At 49.3% G+C, this 22383-nt stretch overlaps 1 protein-coding gene across 2 annotated transcripts; it reads left to right on the top strand.

Moving 5' to 3' along the window:
* The first annotated feature begins 2416 nt into the window (after window positions 1–2416).
* Window positions 2417–22377, top strand: elp2 (elongator acetyltransferase complex subunit 2). Of its 2 annotated transcripts, none has more exons than XM_076044084.1 (22): window positions 2417–2574; window positions 2739–2817; window positions 3214–3284; window positions 3390–3537; window positions 4005–4082; window positions 4379–4443; window positions 4545–4611; window positions 6790–6930; window positions 7808–7903; window positions 8060–8160; window positions 13527–13658; window positions 13888–14037; window positions 14731–14922; window positions 15051–15120; window positions 16058–16162; window positions 17253–17310; window positions 18190–18265; window positions 18376–18568; window positions 20780–20901; window positions 21209–21351; window positions 21600–21713; window positions 22113–22377. In XM_076044084.1, exons 1-22 carry the CDS (start codon window positions 2443–2445, stop codon window positions 22318–22320), a joined length of 2541 nt encoding a protein of 846 aa, XP_075900199.1. In that variant the 5' UTR covers window positions 2417–2442; the 3' UTR covers window positions 22321–22377. The 2 variants fall into 2 exon arrangements, with proteins under 2 accessions (XP_075900199.1, XP_075900198.1); XM_076044083.1 differs by lacking the exon at window positions 22113–22377 and adding an exon at window positions 21874–22093 and having other exon boundaries at window positions 21600–21827.
* Window positions 22378–22383: the final 6 nt, after the last annotated feature.

Below are 22383 nucleotides of genomic sequence, written 5' to 3'. Positions count from 1 at the left end.
AGACAGTTTCTGCTGCAGCGGCAGCTGAAAGACGCTTCAGGGTCGTTTCTGCCTCTTTCCTTCATCAATACTTTTCCGTTGTCAGGCTCATCACCATCTTCCATGTTCAACCTCAAGCATTTGTGTGGCACCTTGTCCGCGACATGATTGCGCACAACACTAAACGATACAATAGGCTTCCAACATAGCCGTTCACACAAGAGAAATTCAAAGCAAGGCGCACTCAGACCAGGGTTCCTGCACTTATCCAACACCACGCAGCACTGAAATATAAGCCATATATGCATGGAGGCCAAAGAAGAGCTGTGATTACATTCATTACAGGCTCTGCATGCATCATTGATAAAACTGCGTTCAGGCGTTAAGGCAGAAAAGCAGAAAAATGTGTCTCCATCTTGTCGCATCAAAGTTCCTCACAGTTCCTCTGTGGAAACCCTGAAGACTCCTCTGGTCCCCCAGCGAGGGCCAACTTCTTGCCGAGCACTTGGTTGCAAAAAAAAACCATATGGCACAATGAAAAGGAATGAATTAAACATTTGTGGATGTTTGTTGCCCTTGTAAAATATTAAATTCCCCTGTGTCATAAATTGCTGATGCGCGCCACAGCGAGATGATAATCCTCATGTAGGCGTTGCGTAAGTCGGCGACTCTCAGATTTTTGGGGTCAGAACCCCGCATGAGTTCAATACATCACAACAACCAAAAATAATAATATCGCACTAATCTAGTTTCGGCGCGCTGAGCTTCCTTTCATGCGATTAAACAGGCGCCTAAACAGCGTCAGAGGAGGAAATTCAAGAGCGGCTGCCACTGAATCCTCCCATCTAATCCCCCCAATGCCGTATAAATCAATGTTTTACCACGTTTATACTGGTGGTGACGCTTTATGTTCAGAGCAGGTGTGAGAATTTGTTTTGCCGTCACGTCGGACCCGTTTTTACGACATCAGATGACAAACAAACACAACAAACACATGAGATGACACAAAGAATTGACGTCACAATCACAAACTGTCACATCATCTCTTAATCAATCATCTGTTAAAAGGAAACAGATGCACTAAAGGGTTTAGATGAAGACACAGGTTACATTTTCAACAATGGAACACAACCTTTTGACTTTGGTTTATTCATCTCAAGCACTCAACCAGAACTGTAAAACTCTTGTTGTCACAGTACTTTAGAATAAATGCATCCGGACATTCCGGACAGTTTTCTTGAAACTTCCTGTAACCGTTGAATAAATAAGGCGCACGTGTGCCAGCCAAAAGGAGAAAGTGGAGTTGTTCGTGTTTGTTTGCGTGTCTGCAGCATCCCCCTGCAGCCAGCTGCTGCTGCCTGTCACACTGAGACCAGAGGTCCGGGAGATGCGAACTCATCCTCGGCAGAGGTCGACTCACCCTGATACGTCTGAGAAATATATTGACGGCGACATCTATTTCTCCTCCTCATGAGTCGGTGACAGACAGTCGCTTCCTCTTTGCCACGCACACTCCGAGAGTGTCAGAAGCACACACACACACACACACACACACACACACACACACACACACACACACACACACAGGAACCCTCCGTCCTCCTTCTGCTTCCTCACGTCATTTGTCTCGCTCCCTGTTTGTCGTTGGCTCGATTGTCATTTATCACATCAACTCCAGGAGTTCTCACAGGCCGCCGCCCTTCTCTGCCCCCGCCGCCGGTGTCAAGTGGGTTCTCCAGAAACTGCATGTGACAAATGTGTCGCCTCAACCTCAAGAGAACCAATGTGTGTCCAGCTGGGGTCTTCATTTAAAAAAAAAAAGAAGGAAAGAAAAAAGCATGACAAAGCTGGCAGCGAGCTCAGCTGCGACCACTCGCCGTGGTTCAGCACCCGGCGAGGCGCTAATTCATGGTGACACGGCACACCAGTGGGTGTGCAGGCGACTGGCGTCTTGGTGTCTGGAGGAAGCACTCTTCAAACTATGCAAAAATATCATCAGCATATTTCTTTTTTCACAAGTGTGTTATGCTCTTGTACACACATATAAAAGAAAAACATGTCTGTATATTCATGATGACTGACCCCGTAAAGATTTCTTTGCAATATTTGTTGACTATAGATTTAGATAGATATGGATTTATTTAGATTGGCCTGGTTTTGCGGGTGCTTTCCGCCACCTTGTGGGCATGACTCAAAAGTGCGCAGTAGGAAGAATTTTTACTGTTCTGTACTCCAGTCATTTTAAAATATGCACATTTATGTATATAAATGAGTTAATATGTATTTTATGTATTTAAAAGAAAGAAAAAAAAAGTAAAATGGCTTTAGTACCATTTGTGTATTATTTCCAAGCGGAAGATCGCTGTCACGGTGGAACCTCTGACCGGAACGTTAGCGAGCACCAGCCGGTTCTAGTCGAGCCGAATTGGCCGCGACGCCACAACAACGACGCCGGCTTCCAAGATGGCGGCGCCCGCAATGCAGACGTGCCATGTCGCCTGTTGCGCCAACAGGACGCCGAACGTCGTTTCCTGGGGTCGCGGAGGCACCATTGCGTTCGGATCATGTCAGTCGGTGGTTCTGTACGATCCTCAGGTAATGGAAGTAATGAAACAAGAAACACGTCCCGTCGTTTGAGGTGCGAGTTGTTGACAGTTGCTAGCTGTTTGAGCTAACCATGGCTGCATGTTCCAGCTGTGGATGAACACACGGCGCTTCCCTGCCGATAAAGACTGCTGTTGTGATTTTGTTCCGTTTAGGAGAGAAGGGTCGTTGATTTGCTGAACGGGCACTCGGGACGAGTGAATGCGGTCCAGTGGGTTCACCGACTCGACTGCGGTGAGTCCCGGCTTAGAATTAGAATTTCCATTAGTGGTTTACTAACAGTTGAATACTGTTTTATTTTGATGAAAAGCAAGAATAGCAATCTCTGCAATATCTTCTGAAAAAAGTCAGTTGTTCCCACGGTAGTGACTCCAAAATTACTTTAACACTCATCTTCTTCCGCGTCATGCATTTTATCCTATAGTCGAATAAAATCATTCATCATTTTCAGCAAAATTGTTAATTTTGCATTGAAGATGTGTACAGCCTGAATGACATGACAACAACAACAACAACAAAATGCCATTAAAACTCAGACAACACGCTTTGGAGGAAATAATCAAAGGAGGAGAAAAGAACAACAAAACACGGCACTATGGATTAATTCACTCCTCTGTCTTTGTGTTGCAGCTCCGGAGAGGCATCTCGTCTCCGGAGGCTCAGACAGTCGTGTCATCGTGTGGGAAGCTCAGGATGGGAAGGTCGGCCGTCTGCCCTGCTCTCGTCTCACCTGCGGCTTCTCTTGTCCTTCACATCCTGGAATTATCTGTGGTGTTTTCTCTTATTTTTTCCCGTCTTGTATTTAGTTCATGCAGCAGCTGGAGTGTAAGGGCCACTCCGGCCCAGTGTGTGCGCTGGATGCCATCTATGTGGAGGACTCCAACATCCTGGTGGCCTCCTCAGCGGCCGACTCCACCGTCAGGCTTTGGCTTTGCACCAGAGAGTCCAGAGATGGTAGGAGACTGGATCGTGTCCAGTGTGACCATGTAGACCTCATACGCAGTGACACGCAATGAAATGAAGTCTCACACAAACTGTGAGTGGATTAAAAACAAAACAAAAACAACAACATAGCAAGAGTGGCAACACCTGCCCTCTAGTGGTTGTTTGATGGCATGGAAACCCTCACGAACAACAAAGTGGTTTGGTGCCGTAATGCAGGGCAGTGAAAACTCATCAGGAGGTGTCGCACCTCCTAAAACCCTCTCTTTATCTTTGTCCACGTGTATGACCAGCTGTTTTAAGCAAAAGTTGCTTAAAACATTTGAGAATCCAGTTATTTCAGTCTGAAAACTATACATACATACACATATATGTATGTATATATCTATAAATCAAAAGCAAACTCTGTAATCTAGCAGCATTTTTCCCATGGCTGTGTGACATTAAAGAGGATTTCTGTTCGTACGTGTCTTCCTCAGCCGAGTGCCTCCACACTCTGTCACTGGGCAGCAGCTTCGTGATGGATGTGTCTCTGGCTCTGTTGCCAGGCAGCGGAGGTAAGCCTAAGCCGCTCTTACACCGATATCTTTCTGAGTTGCCTGCTAGACACACACACACACACACACGCGCAGACCTTTTCCCCCCCTATAATGTTATCCATCTTTATTTGGGTCTCGGCTTGAGCGTCGGCAGTCGAATGTCATGCGTGTTCTCACATCTGAAGTGTATTCTGTGGTTTCAGAGTTTCTTGTCTGCGTCTTTTCTCCATGTGCCATCTTTTGCTGCGTCAGTGCATTCTGCCTCTCATGGTCATGAAAACGCTTACCGACCTGAGCTTTTCCTTCCCCTGCAGTTCCGGTTCTGGCCTGTGGTGGCGATAATGCTCAGGTGCAGCTTTATGCACTGTTTGATGGACAGGTGAGCTCACAGGAAACCTCTCATTTTGCAAGCTGCTTTATTTCCAGTTTAAGAAACGCTGCATGTGTGTATATACATTCTTTTTTTTTCTCCTGCCGCAGCTCCAGAAGGTTCTGTCGCTACAAGGGCATGAAGACTGGGTCCGAGCGGTGTCATGGGCGTCTCCAGGTGAGTCTTGTTTGCCTTAGCTCTTGGGTTTTGTTTGTTATAAGTTAGAACTGGTGCCGCAGAAAATTTCAGAAGTATTTTTTTTCTTTTAGCCCGTGATTAACCTGTGGTGCGCTTTGCTTTATCTGTTTTTTTTCAGAGCGCAATTAGTCCTCACGTCACATAAAATCCCTCTTTCCACATCATTAGGGAGCCGTTCATGCACCTCACTGACCACCCGGCCTCCGTGCTTCTGCGGCTTGTTGCCGCCTGGTCCGGGGGCCTGTAACAAATTGTGTAACCCTCTGAGTGGCCACTTCATTACCGCAGCGATGTGACTGTGTGAAAAGCTACTTCATGCCCTCCGAAAACGGCCGTTGTTCGGCTGCGTCTACGTCCCACTCACAGTCTGCAGGCTGCCGCTGCTGCTGCACAAAGCCAGTTTGTTCCAGTGAAATATGACAAAAACCCTCTCTCGCTCTCTCTTTCTCTTCGCTGCGGGAACGGCCAAATAAATCATTCTGGACTTTTATGGTTTGGCAGATGGCAAATTGCAGCACTAGAGCTTCGGTTCTGCTCGTCGCAGTAAAACACTGGGAGTCATGGAGCAGCGTTTGTGTCTGTTTGCGCAGCGTTCTGCTTCTCTGTCCATTAATCTGCATTGGAATTCAACAGGAGCACAAGATCAGCCGGCCGTGTGGTCTGTGTTTAGATCGTCATCAGTTTGTTTTCTGGAAGATAAACCCGTCCTGACTATTTCTTATTTATTTATTTTTTATTTTTTCGAGGAAGTGCAGCGCGACGATATTATTTTCCCCTCCCTTCCTCTCGTCCTCAGTCGTGTCTTGGCTCCACTTCTTCTCTCCAGACGAGCAGCAAGAGCATCGTCGTCTCAAAGTCTCCCAGGACCAAGCAGGTCTTAGATGGTACCAACAGAGGGACGCTATTTATTATGTCTCTTTATGTTGGCAGAGCCCCCGTGCTGGGCCCAGGGCCATTGGACGGGACTTAAAGAGCATGGTGGCACAGATGGGGGGGTTGGACACTTAGCGGCGGCTCCCACCTGTCCCTCTATATCAGGCCGGCGCTCCTGCTGTCTCACTGGCCGCGTCACAGTCGGCGGCATTAGTCAACGACGCCTTGATAGCACTTCCAACGTAACGAGTTGGGGAACAAGTCTGCAAAGAAGCAACTTTTTTTTTTCAATTTAAAATTTACCGAATCAATGTACTTAATTTTTTCAGAACTGGGAAGTCTGGTAAAATCAGGACTTGTGAGATATATTTGCGTTTTAGTTTATCTGATTGCAGGAAGTCCTCCCCTCCAGATGGGGGTGCCGTTGGCTTGCCTGGGTTGCTCCGAGGCTCCGCTGAGTGCAAACGGCATCCAATGTTTTGTTTATCAGAGAGGAAAAATGCATGTTGGAGTCACTCATGCTCTAAAAATAACACACAGAATGCACATCAGAAACAAATACTTTAAACTGTCCAGGCACCGTGCAAAATGCACAGGTGAAATGTGTAATATTTGGAGATTTTGGAAGAAGAAACGGGGACATCTAGTGGCTACATTTTAGATTGCAGTGTCTTTCACACACTCTCCCCCTCCTGAGTTTGCCTGTGAGCTACGGTGGCCTTCGCACCCAAACCTGGATACCTCGTCCACCTTGTACTTCTTTGGTTTATTTGAAGACGCGAGCCGTCACAGGGAGCTGGATTGTCCACACCAGGCTTCCTTAGAACTATGGTGGTGCAAGATGGCAGCTAACCAGTAGCAAGACCCTTGAGATGTATATGTATATATATATACATATATATATATATATATATATATATATATATATATATATATATACATATGTATATATATATATATATATATATATATATATATACATATGTATATATATATATATATACATATGTATATATATATATATATAGAGATATATATATATATATATATATATATATATATATATATATATATATAGATGACTTGTATAATAAATTGTACTGCGATTATACACTTTTATTAATGTATTTATGAGCAGTATATTAAGTTTTTATCAATACAAAAGTCATAAATCAAGCCAAATATTACAGAGTGGACCTTTAAATTAGTCTCATTGAACAGTTGGTGTTTAGGAAGTAGAAGGGCTCAACTCTCTCTCTCTCTCTCTCTCTCTGACCCGCTCAGGTGGCGAGCTGCTACTAGCCAGCTGCTCGCAGGACTGCCTCATCCGACTGTGGCGGCTGCGCGCCAAGTCCGGGATGGACGCCCGCACAGAGGACGACGTCATCAGGATGACGGAGGACGTCTTTGAAGTGACGGACGGAGGTGCGTTTTTAGAAAACTCATCCAGCTCAGGCTCCAAGAGGAGGTTGTTGGTCGGCCATGACGCCAGGAAAACACATCCTGCGCCGTCAGGTGACCTCCAGGTGACCTTCTGCCCACGCCCTGATACTAAGGCTGTGTCTCAATTCAGGGTCTGCATCCTTCGGAGCATGCTTTTGAAGGCCAGTTGCGTCATAGCACTGCGCGAAGGCTTGTCCCAATTCCCAAAAATCCAAAGGACGCTCCAAATGCGCCCTCCAAATGCGCCCTACTTTTAGTCGATTCGAAGGCTACACCGCTACTATCCTTTGCGTCCTTCGGTATCCCAGGATGCTTTGCGTGTTGCTGCAAAGCATCCTGGGATCCCGGGAAGTCAGCTGAAATTAGCGCCATCTACTGGCAAAGACACAACGTATAAATTTAAGTATTGAAATTTCACATAAAATATTTAGTTTTTAACGTAGGGTTTTTTACTTATTTAAACATCCAACGCCATTGTTGGATGGCGAACAAATGGTTAGCTTCATGCTATGAAAACGTCACTTCCGGGGTTTGCCAGCAACCAGGAAATACGCCGAAGGTGAGACCGTCCCATGTGGTTACCGGGGAGGCGGGGTTTGGTTCGTCCTTCTCGGCCGGGTCCTTCAGAGGACGCTTCCTTCCGACGGAGGACGCTTCCTTCGAAGGATGCAGACCCTGAATTGAGACACAGCCTAAGTTGCTGACGTTCCACGGCGTTGTTGCTAGTTTTGGCCACTGGGTGGCGTATTGGGACACCAGAGGGGGCAGCAGGTGTGCACAGCGTGTGGTTGTGCGTGTCTGCACATGCTGTTTGGCGCTTGTGGATTTGTTGTCATTAAGCTCTTTTGCATGGCTGCAGATGTGACCCGTGGCTTTGCTGTGTCCCTGGAGACGGTCCTGGCGGGCCATGAGAACTGGGTCTACGGAGTCCACTGGCAGCCTCCTGTCTACAGAGGTACCCGTTGGGTCGGAGGTCATCTCGTCCCTAGAAAATTCCACATCATCATATATTTTTCTTGTCTTTTTACATCTGTTCTTTTAACCGTTTTTGCATCGTTCTCGCCCTCCGGGACCTCAATTATCCTCCAATCGACTCTGTCTCCCCCTGCAGGCAACACGCTGCAACAGCCCCTGAGTCTGCTGTCTGCATCCATGGACAAGACCATGATACTCTGGGCTCCCGAGGAAGGATCCGGAGTGTGGGTGGAGAAGGTGAGTGCTGACCTGAATACAAAGCTACACACACACAGGGACACACACACACACACACACACACACACACACACACACACACACACACACCCACTGACATTGAGGTGTCAGGAATAGAAGTGAGAGACGGTGATAAAGAGGAGCAGAGCTCGACCCACCACTGTGTGAGTCCAGACCAACTCAGTCTGTCCTCCCCCGTCATCCCTCCCATCACTCACCCTGACACCCCCCACCTACCCACATTTCATAGCCCAGGACAACCCTCCCCCCTCCCCCCCCAGACACACCTCCCCAACACTGATTTAATATTGTTTCTGCTTCCCTTTGCGATCGTCTTTCTTCCTCCCTCTGCTCCCCTCCCTCACTTCATCTTTTTCCTCGTCCTCCCCTTCGTCATCGCCTTCCCCGTCGTCTCTCGGCTCCCAGCAGCTGCTGTTGTCGCCAGAACCGGGGGGGGGGCTAAATTTAAAACAAGCGCTGGGCTGCTTGAAGGAGCGGAAGCGGCTCCCTGCCCATCTGCCCCACAGCTTTGTTTTTTAATTTTCAATTCCCAGCAGGTTCAGGGGAAACCTCAAATTACCTTTTTCCATGACAGGGAGACACACACACTCACGCACACACTCACACACACACACACACACACACACACACACACGCACACACACACTATCTTGGAATAAGTTCTGCCTTGAATCATAAACGTAGAGACAAGAGAGACGGCTCACCTCGGCGCTGCTGCGCCGCAATCACACGGCGAGCCGATTAGTCGCCCGACCGGATCACTTCCATTTCTGCACCTTTTGATCTCCTCGTTCAAGTCGGCCGTGGCGAGGAGGGAGACGACGACGACTTGCGGAGCTCTTGATTCCGCCATCGTCACCGAGAGAGAGAGAGAGAGACAGAGTGAGAGAGAGAGAGAGAGAGAGACGGCAATGGGAGCCCGAAGGTCGTTGTTTTTTTCTCTCTTCCTCTCCCTCTCTTTCTTTCTTTCTTTCTTTCTTTCTTTCTTTCTTTCGCTCTTGGTCTTCTTTGACGGCAGGCAGGTGTATCTTTGGCGGTGAATCACCTTCCGCAGCTCAGCTTTTTTTTTCTTTCTTCCCTCTTTTTGATGCTGAAAATGAAAAGTGGTGGAGGATTAAAAAAAAAGAAGAAGAAAAAGAAAATCCAACCTATTTCATATCGGCCTTCTTCTTTCTTTTCTTTCTTTCCTCCCCCCTGTTGAAAATACATGGAGAGATTCTCTCTTCTATTTCTGTTCCCTCTGACCTGTTTTATGTCCAACAAGAGAAGCCGATCGCTTTGAACTGACGGCTTCTTCTGTGCCAACAAAGGAGGCTTAACCCTGAACACACACACACACACACACACACACACACACACACACGGAGGAAATGTCAGTGAATTCAAGTGTATTTACATTTCGCTTGTCTCTCCACACACACACACACACACACACACACACACACACACACACACACACACACACACACACACACACACACAAGATGAAATCAAAGTCCTCTTGCTCATGTTTTGATTTTCTCTGAAGGCTCATCACAGGTTTTTCCACCATGAAGCCTTAATTAGCCAATATATTTATATATATTTATATATGTATATATATTTATTTTTCGAACAGAGCTTTGCTTCCTGGCGCTGATTAGAGTAATTGGTGAGATTTTATTGCAGGGCGAGGTGAGCGGTGGGACGGCCGCCACCTCCACCTCCGCCCCTTGCTGCTGTAATGCTCGTCTCGCTAACGAGACGAGTGTGATAATTAACGTCTCGCGCTGACCACCGGGGGGCCTCGGGGAGCGTCTGCAGGGATGTCAGTCTGTGTGCTCAAGACTGACCCATTTCCACAGCCCCTGCTCCAGAGAGTGTCGCTGCCGGTGCCTGGGTGTAAGCACGGGAAGTCGCTCGAGTCGTCCACATTTAATCTACAGCCGTCGTGAGGGAGGAAAAAAAAAGAGAAAAAAATAAAACCCTCGGCCCTCTGTGATGTCACAATGGGCACATATTTATCCCCCCCCAGGTCAGTGACCACACCCTCTGTCCAGGTGATGGCTCCGCCCTGGGGACAGGATCTGACAATACATCATTTTTTTAGCAGGAGGCTGTAAACACAGGGCTTAAAAAATGGATAAAACGTTTTCTGTCTGTGGATAATCATTCCTGCTGCGCTGCTTTATTGGAGTCTGAGGCCGGGAATAACAAAGATCTGAGAATGGAACTAATTTTTTTTTTTAAATAATTTTTAAATTCTTTTTTTTTTCCTCATTAAAAACAGCTTCAATACTTGATGATTAAATCAGTTTTCAATGAGAATTGAGCCATTAAAAAAATAAATAAAAAATCTTTCCGCCGCGTGAGTGGCTGGAAAACTTTTTCAATCACAATAACTTTTCATTATTGACCTCCGACTCTTGTCGTTTTTGATTTGAGCCTCTGTTCCAGACAGTCCCGCTCTCTCCCTCTACACTTCCCTTCGTCTGTCTGCACTCATCACCCTCCCTCCCTCCCATCCTCTCCTCTCCTCTCCTCCTCTCCTCTCCTCTCCTCTCCTCCCACCGATGATGTGTTCCTCTCATTCTCTGGCCTCCTTGTCTGCGTTCCGCTGTCGGCCTGTGATAAAGACGCTCCAACTCGTCTGTATTGTTTCCGCTGGCTCGCAAACAAGATCGATGGCGACTAGTCCCCCCCCCCCCCTTTTTTTTTCTCCCACCCTCCGGTGTGAGGTCGGATGTGATGGATGACAAACCCTGCCCGTGATTAATCCGCCCTAATGTCGCACCTTGTCTTCCACCTCCTCCTCCTCCTCTTCCTCCTCCACCTCCTCCTGCTGGATGGCTGCAGCAATCGCACCATCCAGCGGAGGGGTGATAGCCTTCCCTTTTTATGGCTGCCATTAGTTCCGCTGGGTTTTCGGAGCACAGACGGGGCGTTTTCCAGAAGGTCACTGGCGGCGGCCGGCGAACGCTGGCTAAAGACGGCGAGGGGGGGATGATTGAGGATGCCACTTTAGCTCCGCGTGCAGCTAACAGACCTGAGTAGAATAGAGATGATGGACCGACGTGTCCTCGCTGTGATTATGGCCGAGTTGCTGGGTCGCAGTGTGTGTGTGTGTGTGTGTGTGTGTGTGTGTGTGTGTGTGTGTGTGTGTGTGTGTGTGTGTGTGTGTTTTTGTTTTGTTTTGTTTTTTCAATTGAATTTATTGTTTTACAATCACAACGACGACTCTGTGCTGCAGGTTTTATGTTTAGGTTCTAGTTCCAGTCCTGCCTGCTCGTGACTTCTTCACACCAGGAAAGCAAAACAGCTTCCAAAACGTGAGAGCGGACCGTTGCCGCTCAGCTGTCTCGGCAGTGCGCAGCCAACAGGTCCAGCTTCTTTAAACGCACCGATTGGTTGTGTGCGCTCTGGGCCTCTGCAGCTGCGCCTGATACAAGAGGAGATAAGACGGCTCAGCGGTAGATCAGCAGACCGCTCAGGCTCTTCTTTTTCTTTTCCTGTCGCTTCCCGTCTCTTCTTCCCGCAGCCGACGTCTTTAAACATGGTCCAAGGCGCATGATAATTAAAGATGAAGGTGATATTATATCCACACACACACACACACACACTCACGCAGAGGGAGGCAGGCGGGCGGCTGATTGGTTTGCTCGCCCTGCGTGTCTGCTGCGATCGATCCTGGATAGATCTGCCCTCTGGGTCCTGTTTGCCTGCAGGACCTCGGGGGCCCGATAAAGCTTTTAATTATTTGAATTCCTCCAGGAGCAAGCGAGCGAGCGAGAGAGCGAGAGAGCGGGCGGCCGACCCGGTGCACAAAGCGACATCACGCGTGATGACCTCATTGTCCCCCACAACGAGTGCGAATGAGAATTTACAGCCAGCGTGGCAGACTGTTCCTTTAAAAAGACGAGCGCAGTTTCATTTTTGGAAGCCAAAGATGCTTTCCTTTTTTCTTTTTTCTTTCTCTCTTTCTTTTTTTCTTTTTTTTCTTTCTTTCTTTCTTTCTTTCTTTCCAGAACGTGGCTGAGCGAGCGCTGCACGGGGGCTGCTTCACACAAAAAGGTTTTTTTTTTGTTTGTTCGTTTTTTTGTTGCGGCGTTCGATTAATTTCCACATTAGTTTCAGGTTATTTCTGTTCGCCTTCGTAATCCCACCTTTCAAATTCCCTCCTGTTATGCAAGCGGCTGCATCTGAGATGCTGTTTCTTCCGCGCAAGTCGTTTCTCTGCTGTTCATCTGAATGAGAACAAGGAAACGTATTTACCGTCATTCACTATTCTTTCCAAACCTTAACATTGGATTTTAAATTTTTTTTTTTCTCCTCCCTCCTTCTTTGCCATTTCCTTCTCTTTTAATTCTCTGAAAACGCCTTTTTCTCTCCCTCCCTCTTTAAAGCAAGTTCATTTAAACTTAAATTGGAAAGGCCCGGGGGTGCAGTTTGAACCACTGCGTCATCGTTTGTCTGCGTTAAATGGCAAACGCTGCATTTGAATTATCATAAAAATAGAAATCCTGCTGATTTCCGCTGTTGCTTCCCCACAATCCCGTCCGTGATGACCCTGAACTGTCAGAGTGAAACAGAGTCACATTTGTTTCTTTTTTTTTTTTATTCATTTTTTGTCCTTCTAATTTTCTGGTGTTTCTGCAACGATAACGGCCTGTTTTGTTTTTTTGTTTTTTTTAATTGGACGGGGCTCGATGGTCCCTCCGCCGTGTGCAGACGACACCGAGGTCACAGCCGCCTCTCACCCAAATCCAATTTATGTAAATCCCTCTGTTTTCTCGAGTGTCAACGGTTTGTTTTTTTCCTTTTCCCACTGTTTTGACGTCGTTGTTGTGATACGCGGCGCCGAAATTGCTCTCAGTCTGTATTAGACAAATGTATTTAGTCAGGGGAGCGGGGGGGTACGACACAGTTTATTTGGCTCTAATAGGTCCCATTTTGCATAATTTCTCATCCGACTTGTCAGCTTAATTTTCTTTTTTCTCTTTTTTTTTTCTTTATCAGACGTTGCGGGCGCTGCTAATCAGCCTGGATGAGACAAACTGAAGACGCCGAACTTTTCAATGATTCCCCCCCCCCTCCACCCTCCCCTTTTTAATAAGCCTTCAAACAATGCAGTTCACGGCAGTCGTAAAGGTCGGACATGATTTGACTGCTTACGACAACAAAGCAGCAGTTTAATCAATAGGCTGTAAACAGAGGGCTAAATATGCTTCCTTCCCTCTCTTTCTTGTCTTTTTTTTGGGGGGGGATTTACTCACGCAAAGCCTCTCCACTGGAATCCAGTAAAAACAAACAAACAAACACCTGAATATGTATCTAACAGAGTCTCCTCTTGTCTCCGCCCACTCCAGGTGCGTGTCGGCGAGGTCGGCGGCAACACGTTGGGCTTCTACGGCTGCCAGATGAGTCCCGACGGCTCCATGGTGCTGGCTCACGCTTTTCATGGAGCGCTTCACCTCTGGTCCAGAGAGCAGGACCAGCAGGCAAGTGCAGCTTCCTGGAACACTGTTTCACTTTAGACTGTTCAGAAAAGTCAGTGCACGAGTTCAGGTTTCACCACATTTTCGAGAGTTTCAATCAGTAGGGAAGGAAAAGTAGCAACGATGATACTGACCGGCGTGTGTGTGTGTGTGTGTGTGTGTGTGTGTGTGTGTGTGTGTGTGTGTGTGTGTGTGTGTGTGTGTGTGTGTGTGTGTGTGTGTGTGTGAACAGAGCGAGTGGAGGCCTGCAGTTGTCATCTCTGGCCACTTCAACGCCGTCCAGGACCTGAGCTGGGACCCCGAGGGGGAGTTTGTGGTCAGCGTGGGTTCGGACCAGACGACCCGACTCTTCACACCGTGGAGGAAAGCAGGTGCAGCACAGGTGAGAGCAGCAGGACCCACAGAGTTAACAGTTTTGTCCAGTGTGCAAAATTTGGCCTGATTTATGATATTTATATTCGTAAAAGCTTAATATACTGCACATACATGGATCAATTATAGTGTTTACTTGCAGTACAGTGAAAGTAATTTGGTTTTCTTACCCTAAGAGCGGTTGTTATTTTTTTAATTTTAGAATATGCATCAACAAGGCTCTTCCTCCCAGTTAGCTTGCCATCTTGCTCCACCATATTCCTAAGGAAGCCCGGTGTGGACAATCCAGCTGCCTGTCAGCGCGTTTCGTAATTAGGGTGAACGCTGGTGTCCTCAAATAAACTAACAAAGAAGAAGGTTGTTTGTGCAGGCCACCGTAGTTCAATGGCAAGCTCTGGAGAGGGAACGCAAGAGCGCTGCCATCTAAAATGTAACCACTTGATGTCGCTGTTTCTTCTTCAAAAACCTCCACGTATGACACACTGAACCCTGAAGGGTTGAGTTGCTGCACGGTTGAAAGTTGAGTTTATATCCAACGACTTCCAGGAAACTGTTTCCATTTGGGGGAATTGGAAGTGTGTCGCCTCTTTTAATCTGAGCTGTTTGATATCTTAATGACGACGACTGATATTCCTCGTGTTACTTCTTATACTTAAGTGCTTCAATCAATAACTGCATGGTTCTTCTCTCCGCCCCCTTTCAGCCGACCTGGCACGAAATCTCGCGGCCGCAGATCCACGGCTACGACATGCAGTGCCTGGCGCTGGTCGGCCGCTTCCAGTTTGTGTCCGGCGCCGACGAGAAGGTGCTGCGAGTCTTCCAGGCGCCCAGGAACTTTGTGGAGAACTTCGCCAACATCTCCGGTACCTCGATGGAGAAGCTGTTGGCCTGTGGCGTAAGCACCCAGGGGGACCTTTTCTTACCACTCCATCACTTTTCCAAACATTATTTATTTATTCCCCTGTAAAACTGCCCACTCTTGCACACTTGCCGATGCCTGTGTGTTTATCTGCTGGCTCCCAGGACTCGTGCAGCCTCCCAGAGGGAGCCAGCACACCTGCCCTGGGTCTGTCCAACAAGGCCGTGTTTCAAGGTGAGTCGTCGGCTCCGCACCTCCACGTCTAAAGTGTGTTGTGGCTCTTGGCTTTTGTCGGTCGGTTTTCCACGAGGCCAGCGCAGTAGCTTTAGAGCCGCTGTGCCAGTGTCCTCGGATTCATTTCCCTTTTAAAGTTTCAAACCGCGGCCGAGCGACCGTCTCGTGCAGATGCAGCAGCAGCAGCAGCAGCAGCAGCAGCAGCAGAGCAGCGACGTGCCAGAAGCCGTAACTGGCCCCGAGAGAAGCGAGTGATGTCGCTGCAGCAGGTTTTTGAATCTGGCGCATGGGAAGATTTAGTTCTTTCCAAGCAGTGGGTTTAGGCTCTGGAGCGACTGCTCAACTCAGAGACGGCACTTTGTTGTTGTTGTTTTTTATTTTAGAGAGCATATTGTGACATCAAAGTCTGGCGGTTCCTTAAAGGTTAAGTGTGGAATGTTTGGAGATTTTGAAGAAGGAACAGCTGTTTCTGACACCCCCCCCCTCAGCTTGCCAGTGAGCTACGGTCATCACCCTTTTCTTAGCTTGTTTACTTGAGGAAGCGAGCGTTCACCCTCAATATGAAACACGCTGTCCGGCAGCTGGATTGTCCACACCAGGCTTCCTTAGAAACATGGCGGTGCAAGATGGCGACTAACTGAGAGCAAGAGCCTTGATCTGATTATATATTATATTCCTACATTTATAAACAAGAAGCGTTCTAAAGGTGGGAAAAACCAAATGACTTTTATTGTACTGTGAGTACACACTTTTATTACTGTTTCTACAGGCAGTACGTTCACCTTTTACCAACACAAAAATCATAAATCAGGCCGAAACTTTTATACACTCGACCTTTAACGAAGGCCAACTGCACTGCAGTGTGTTTCCCTGCTGACTGCTGAGGCGTCGACGTTCTTCCCCCGAGCCCCCGACTGAAATGACGTGTGATTGGCAGGAGACCTCGCCGCCAAAACCAGCGATGCGGCAGAAGAAGAGCAGCGCTTCAGCAGCGTGTCCGACCAGTACCAGCAGTCCTACTTCCACCCGCTGGTCATGACCGGTAATGTGACAATCACAGTGTTTTTTTCTTTACCTGCACGTTGTGGTGAATCAAATGCAGCCAGAGCTTCCATATACGGAATCGTATTGCATTCACTTAGAAAAAAAAAAAGAAGAAAAAAAAGAAAAATCAGGAAAAAGGTCATTTATTTTTCCGTGGTTGGTTTTTCAGGTCTTTTCAGATTTTCTGAGTGATTTTAAAATTAGTCAGAAAAACAGAAAGAATAAATTACTCCCAAAAACAGGGGGGGGGAATTACCCCGAAAAACAGAGCTTTTCTTCTTTTCTCCCAGTGAATGCAATAGGCTTCCGTACCGATTGGATGTGAAAGGATGGCTTTTATTTTTCCTACGTGAAAGGTCTGCAGGACGGCCGCTGGTGCTGCGTAGCCTCCTCACTGAGGACGCGGAGGAACCCGACAGCCGTCATCGGCCTGATCGAAGCCGCAAGATCTTTAATCTGCTACGCTAATTAGAAAAGTCGGGCCCGTGCCAGTGTAATTTGCACCCCGTCTGATTGCCCACCGCAGGCGAAATAATCATTGCGATAATAACAATGATAATTAAAAAAAGTCAAAACAGGAAGTCGAGCAACAGTCGGGAGGAAGCAGCAGCGTGCAGAAGAGAGACGAGGCGGAGCCAGGAGGGGGAGGGGCCTCAGGTGCACGTCTCCCACAGGTGACGCTGCAACAATGGTTTTTATTGGAGACCAAAAAATCTGCGAGTTCCAGGATTGATGGCTGAGGAGGAGGAGGAGGAGGAGGAGGAGGAGGAGGGAACATCAGTTCAGAGCTCTCTCTCCCTCTCTCTCTCTCTCTCTCTCTCTCTCTCCCTCTCTCCCTCTCCCCTGTTCACCTCCATCCTCAGAGTCGCCCCCTGACTTCACAGGGGTTGGGGGGTGTTGCCACTCTGGGTTTAATCCTCATTCAGTGGTGGAATAGAACCTGGTTGCATTTGAATTTTCATACTTTTTTTAAAGGAGGCTTTGCAAATGACAGTTATGTGACTTTGAAGTTGATTGTTGAAGTGTGTGTGTGTGTGTGTGTGTGTCTGTCTGTCTGTCTGTCTGTCTGTCTGTCTGTCTGTCTGCAGAGCCTCCACCAGAGGACCATCTTCTGCAGAACACCCTGTGGCCAGAGGTCCAGAAGCTGTAAGTGTCCAAATGTCCCTCAGCTTCTTGCTGCTGCTGCTGCTGCTGCTGCTGCTGCCGCCGCTGCTGCCGCTGCCGCTGCTGCTGCTGCCGCCGCCGCTGCTGCCAGAAACAAACCATAAAACATGTGGATTTCCTGCCGCCGTTGTTGATGTGAAACATTAAATGGTGCTTTTTTTTTTAAAGCGCCGCTTTATCCTATCTGGAATATGACGCTGCTAACAGGCTCAACTGGTAGTATAAAATATATATTTATGTACATATATATATCTATATATATATAGATATGTATTCTGTCCACGGCCGTTGAACCCATTTACCCGTCAATCGGCTCTAAACATGATGTACGACTCAGGTGGCGTTCAGCCGAGGTTGCAGCCGTGCTGAAAAGCATTTCTCTCTCCCTCGCTCTCTCTCTCTCTCTCTCACTGTCCCTCTCTCACTCTCTCTCTTCCACATTTGGCTCTGCCCCCCCCCCCTCCTTTTTAATCATTTAGCATATAATAGAAACACTACAGTGAGTAAGTGGCCAAATTATTTCCGTGGCATAAATGATGCTCTCGCCGTCGCCGGCCCAAATTACCTCGGTGGCGAGGGGGGGGTGGGGGGGGTCTGATGTATACTCTGCCACCGCGTTGACATTTAACAAAAAAAGCAGCAACAAGGCGGCAGCGAGGCGAGCTGGAAAGTATTTATGAAGCTGTAAGTGATGAGCGGGAGCGTCGGCGCTCTGCGTCTCTGTCGGGACGGGTGGGAGAGGGGGGGGTCAGAGGTGTAATTACACAGCCTGTCAGCACCAGGCCTGTAGGGGGCAGCGCACACACAGGCGTCGTCTGCGTCGTGTCAAATCATCGGCGTGTTTTCTGTTTTCTCCGCCAGGTACGGCCACGGCTTCGAGATGTTCTGCCTGGCGTCGGACGGCGCCGCCGCCACCGTGGTGGCGTCCGCCTGCAAGGTGGGCGGGGCCAAGCCTGTCGGGAGGCTGCTGAATTAACAAGGCCGCGTGTGTGTTTTCTCTTATTCATTTCACTTTTTCTCTCTCCCCGTTGCGCTCTGCCCCGCCAGGCGTCCAAAGCCGAGCACGCGGCGGTGCTGCTGTGGAGTGCTGCCACCTGGAGGCAGCTGCAGGCGCTGCCCTGCCACGCCCTCACCGTCACCCAGATGGCCTTCTCCCCAGACGGTCGCCTCCTGCTGGCCGTGTCGCGCGACCGCACCTGGTCCCTGTGGCGACGGGACCCGCCCACCGCCGACAGCCCCGGTAAGAGGCCGGGGGGGGGGGGGGGGGGGGCTCACGCTGAGGGTGGCCGGGGGCGGGACAGGAGCGGGAGGTGGGAGGTGTCTAATCCCCCCGGCGCCGCCAGATATTTGGCGGGCCTGCGCGTCACAGCTCCGGGATCACACAATGGGGCCGCCGTCACGCCGCTCGGCGTCTGTGTTTATCTTAATTAAAAAATGTGTTTGAGTGAATTTGAGGACAAAGCGAGCAGAGAGCGCCGGCTGCCAGAGAACCGGCCGGCTCCCGTTCAAATTAATTAAAAATAAGGTAAAACCTTCTTCGCCCAGCAGATTGGTTCCGCAGCCTCGTCAGGAGGAGCACCCCCCCCCCCCCCCCCCAAACCCACCACTGCCGCCACTCCCCCAGTCAGTGCGGCCGAGGGCCAAGCCAGTGATGCTGCAAGGGTGGGGGGGGCAAAAATAAAAGCAAGGTTTATTATCCGCACAGTCCATCGACTTCATCGCGCCGCGTTTTTCCCCGATGATTTGCATTTTGTGAGTCCTGCCGAATTCATTCGATCCTCAGTCGACCTTCGCAGTCGCACTTTGTTTTTTTTTTTTTGTTCCGTCAACTTCACCTTGGATCAGGTTCCGCTTCTAACGACAACAGTGGTGGGCAAAAAAAAAAAAAAAAAAAAAAGAGTTTTTGGACGCCTCATGCATTTGTGATGCAGTAGAGTGGGCGGTCCTGAGTCCCCAAGTGCAGCTTATTTTAGTGCAGTCGCCAACACTCGGCCTCGTGCTGCACCTGCACAGCCCAGAACTGCATGTGTCAGCGCGCTGACTTTGTCCCTTGTTGCAACACATCTACGAGTACAAGGACTAGAAAGATTGGTCCACCTGGTCCAAATCGGCAGCTCAGAACGTCCTTAACAGGCTCAGTGTGTGTGTGTGTGTGTGTGTGTGTGTGTGTGTGTGTGTGTGTGTACGCGAGAGAGAGAGAGTGAGAGATTGGGCGGGGGCTTTCGGGTCCCGTCTGTTCAGGGTGCTGAATCACTCAAGGTGACTGTGAAGAGCACACACACACACACACACACACACACACACACACACACACACACACACACACACACACACACACACGCAGGTTAAACGGAGTCAGAGTGGATCAAACAGACTGACTGCCTCTATTTTTCTCTCTTCCTCTTTGTTCCTGACCAGCCTGCTGCTCGTCTCCTTCAGCCCCCCCCCTCCTTTATCCTACAGATGTCCCATTTGTGTAATCTGGTTATTTTTTCTGTTATTTTTTTTAATTTTTATTCTTTTGACACTTTTTATGCACACGTGGGTTTGGTCATTTCTGCACCCGAACCTCCACATTAGAGCTCCATCAGACCCTCATCTTTCTGCCTCAGCCACCACTTGAACACAGGAGCACGTCTGCTGAAGCTACATTTAGCCCCGTGTTTGCAGCCTCCTGCTAAAACTGGGTCATTCATACGGAAGGGGTGGACGGAAACGAGGCCGTCCCAGAGGGGCGGAGCCAACTCCTGGCTGAATGACTGTCGGTGGCCCTTTGTGACATCACACAGGGAGCACTGAGAGACGCTGACTGCTGGTGGAAAACATTTTTCAGCTGAACTTTCCCATCCACTTTAAATAACGATGCAAACCAACGACGGGTTGTCAGGTGTGTGTGTGTGTGTGTGTGTGTGTGTGTGTGTGTGTGTGTGTGTGTGTGTGTGTGTGTGTGTGTGTGTGTGTGTGTGTGTGTGTGTGTGTGTTTTAAACGCGTAAAAAAAGTGTGCTTTTAGGTTGTAAAGAGGTTTCATTTACACACACACACACACACACACACACACACACACACACACACACACACACACCATGGTGGTAAACCCTTCACCCCTTTGCGGTGAGACTGTGGTTTGCATGTGTGTGTGTGTGTGTGTGTGTGCAGACCGCATACAATCAAGCTCTCAGGGGGGAAAAAACAGAACAACCCGGGCTGTGAAATGTGTGCGACTGCGTGGAAACACTCATGAAGCAGCAGCTCAGTGACACCAGGAGGCAGTGGTGAGGTTGTGTGTGTGTGTGTGTGTGTGTGTGTCCCTCGCTGCCGTGCACTGCCACCGTCATTAACCCCCAGTGGACGGGGCAGCAAAGTGGAGTTGCATCCTGACCCAGGAGCCAATCACAGCAGGCCGTTCTGACTGAGCCGCTCTTGTGTGTTTGTGTGCCGTCCCTCACCCAGAGCCACACTTCTCCCTGCACGCTCGCACCGGGAAGGACACGGCCGTGCACAGCCGCATCATCTGGTCATGTGACTGGAGCCCCGACGGCCGATACTTTGTGACGTCCAGCCGGGACAAGAAGGTGAGTCCTGCTCACGCACGCGGTCAGGATCTTAACAGGTGTGTTACTGTGCTGGTGGTGGTGGTGGTTCTGCGAGCTGATTGGCTGCCGCCGCCGCTGCAGCAGCAGGAGCTCCAGCTGGAGGCTCACGACGGGGGAGAACAACAACATGTTTACTTCAGTCGCAGCTCGGCTTAGCGCCGCAGCTGCTGCTCGGCTGCTTCGTCCTTACTGGCAGAAAAACAATGCTAATGCTAATCCTCCCGATGTTTGACAAGTGCCGACGTACTTCCACTGACTCTGCTGAGCTGTCCGTCTGTCTGTCCAGGTGATAGTGTGGGGTCCGTGCAGGTCGGAGGGGTCCGGAGACACGGCGCCCCCTGCTGGGATCAAACCCTGCTCCTCCGTCTTGGACGTGGGCGACTCGGCCACAGCGGTGGCCCTCTGCCCCAACCTGTGCCCCGATAACAGGCAGGCACACACACACACACACACACACACACACACACACACACACACACACACGTGATGTACCACAAATATAAATGAGCCTTTATTGAAACAAGTAAATTGACAGAAAATATTGAAAACATTCAAAGTACTTTTTTAGAACATGGAGAAGCGGGTATGGAAAATGAATGAATGTTTTTTCAATACAATAAAACATACTCTCTCTATCCCTACCTCCCTCTCTCTCTCTCTCTCCCTCTCTCGCCCAGCTACCTGCTGGCCGTGGGTCTGGAATGTGGGCGGATCCTGTTGTACAGGTGGAGTCCCGACCAGGATCCGGCCGGAGGGAACGATTGGAGGAGCTGCGGACAGACGGACGTCTCGTATCCTCTTTTCTGTTATCGTTACCTTAAGGCCCCCCGGTGGCCGCGGGTGGAAGTGCAGCAGCACAAGTTGTTTGTGGTCTTTGGTGGCGGTCGGTCTGCTAAAATCCACCAGTGAATATATGAAGCCGGCCTCAACCATCAGGGGAACGTACTGTAGCTTCAAACTCAACTTTCCCTCGTCCACGTCAGATCAGATATTTCACAATATCGAACCGGCCGAGTGGCTTCCGAGTCAAACGGCTGGAAAGTGCCTGCAAGCCTCTGGTTTCCAACATTCTCCAGATGGCCAACAGATGTCATATCTCACGGTTTAAACTCAGCGACTCTGTCGGCGAGGTTTTGTCTTGTGCCACAGTTTTCCCTCGTTCGTTTCCTTCATCACTCGTCCTTCCGCAGACAGAGCCACAGTTTGGCGGTGAAGCGGCTGCGCTGGAGGCCTCGTCCTGGTCGGGCAGGTGGGATGAGGAGGAGGAGGAGGAGGAGGAGCGGGGAAGACCAGGAGGAGGAGGAGGATGAGGAGGAGCAGAGCTCCTGGCTCCAGCTCGCCAGCGCCGGCGCCGACCACTCTGTCAGAATCTTCAGCATCAACCGCCGCGCTCTTTAGTGCCACCGACACCGACACCATGAGGTCTGGTGGCGGCGGCCGGACAGACGGACACCCGGTCAG

The sequence above is a fragment of the Nelusetta ayraudi genome, unplaced genomic scaffold, assembly GCF_046127955.1.
Source record: "Nelusetta ayraudi isolate G7.1 ecotype Tasmania unplaced genomic scaffold, CSIRO-AGI_Nayr_v1 ptg000079l, whole genome shotgun sequence".
NCBI lineage: Eukaryota > Metazoa > Chordata > Actinopteri > Tetraodontiformes > Monacanthidae > Nelusetta > Nelusetta ayraudi.
This window is presented reverse-complemented; position numbering and strand designations above follow the sequence as displayed.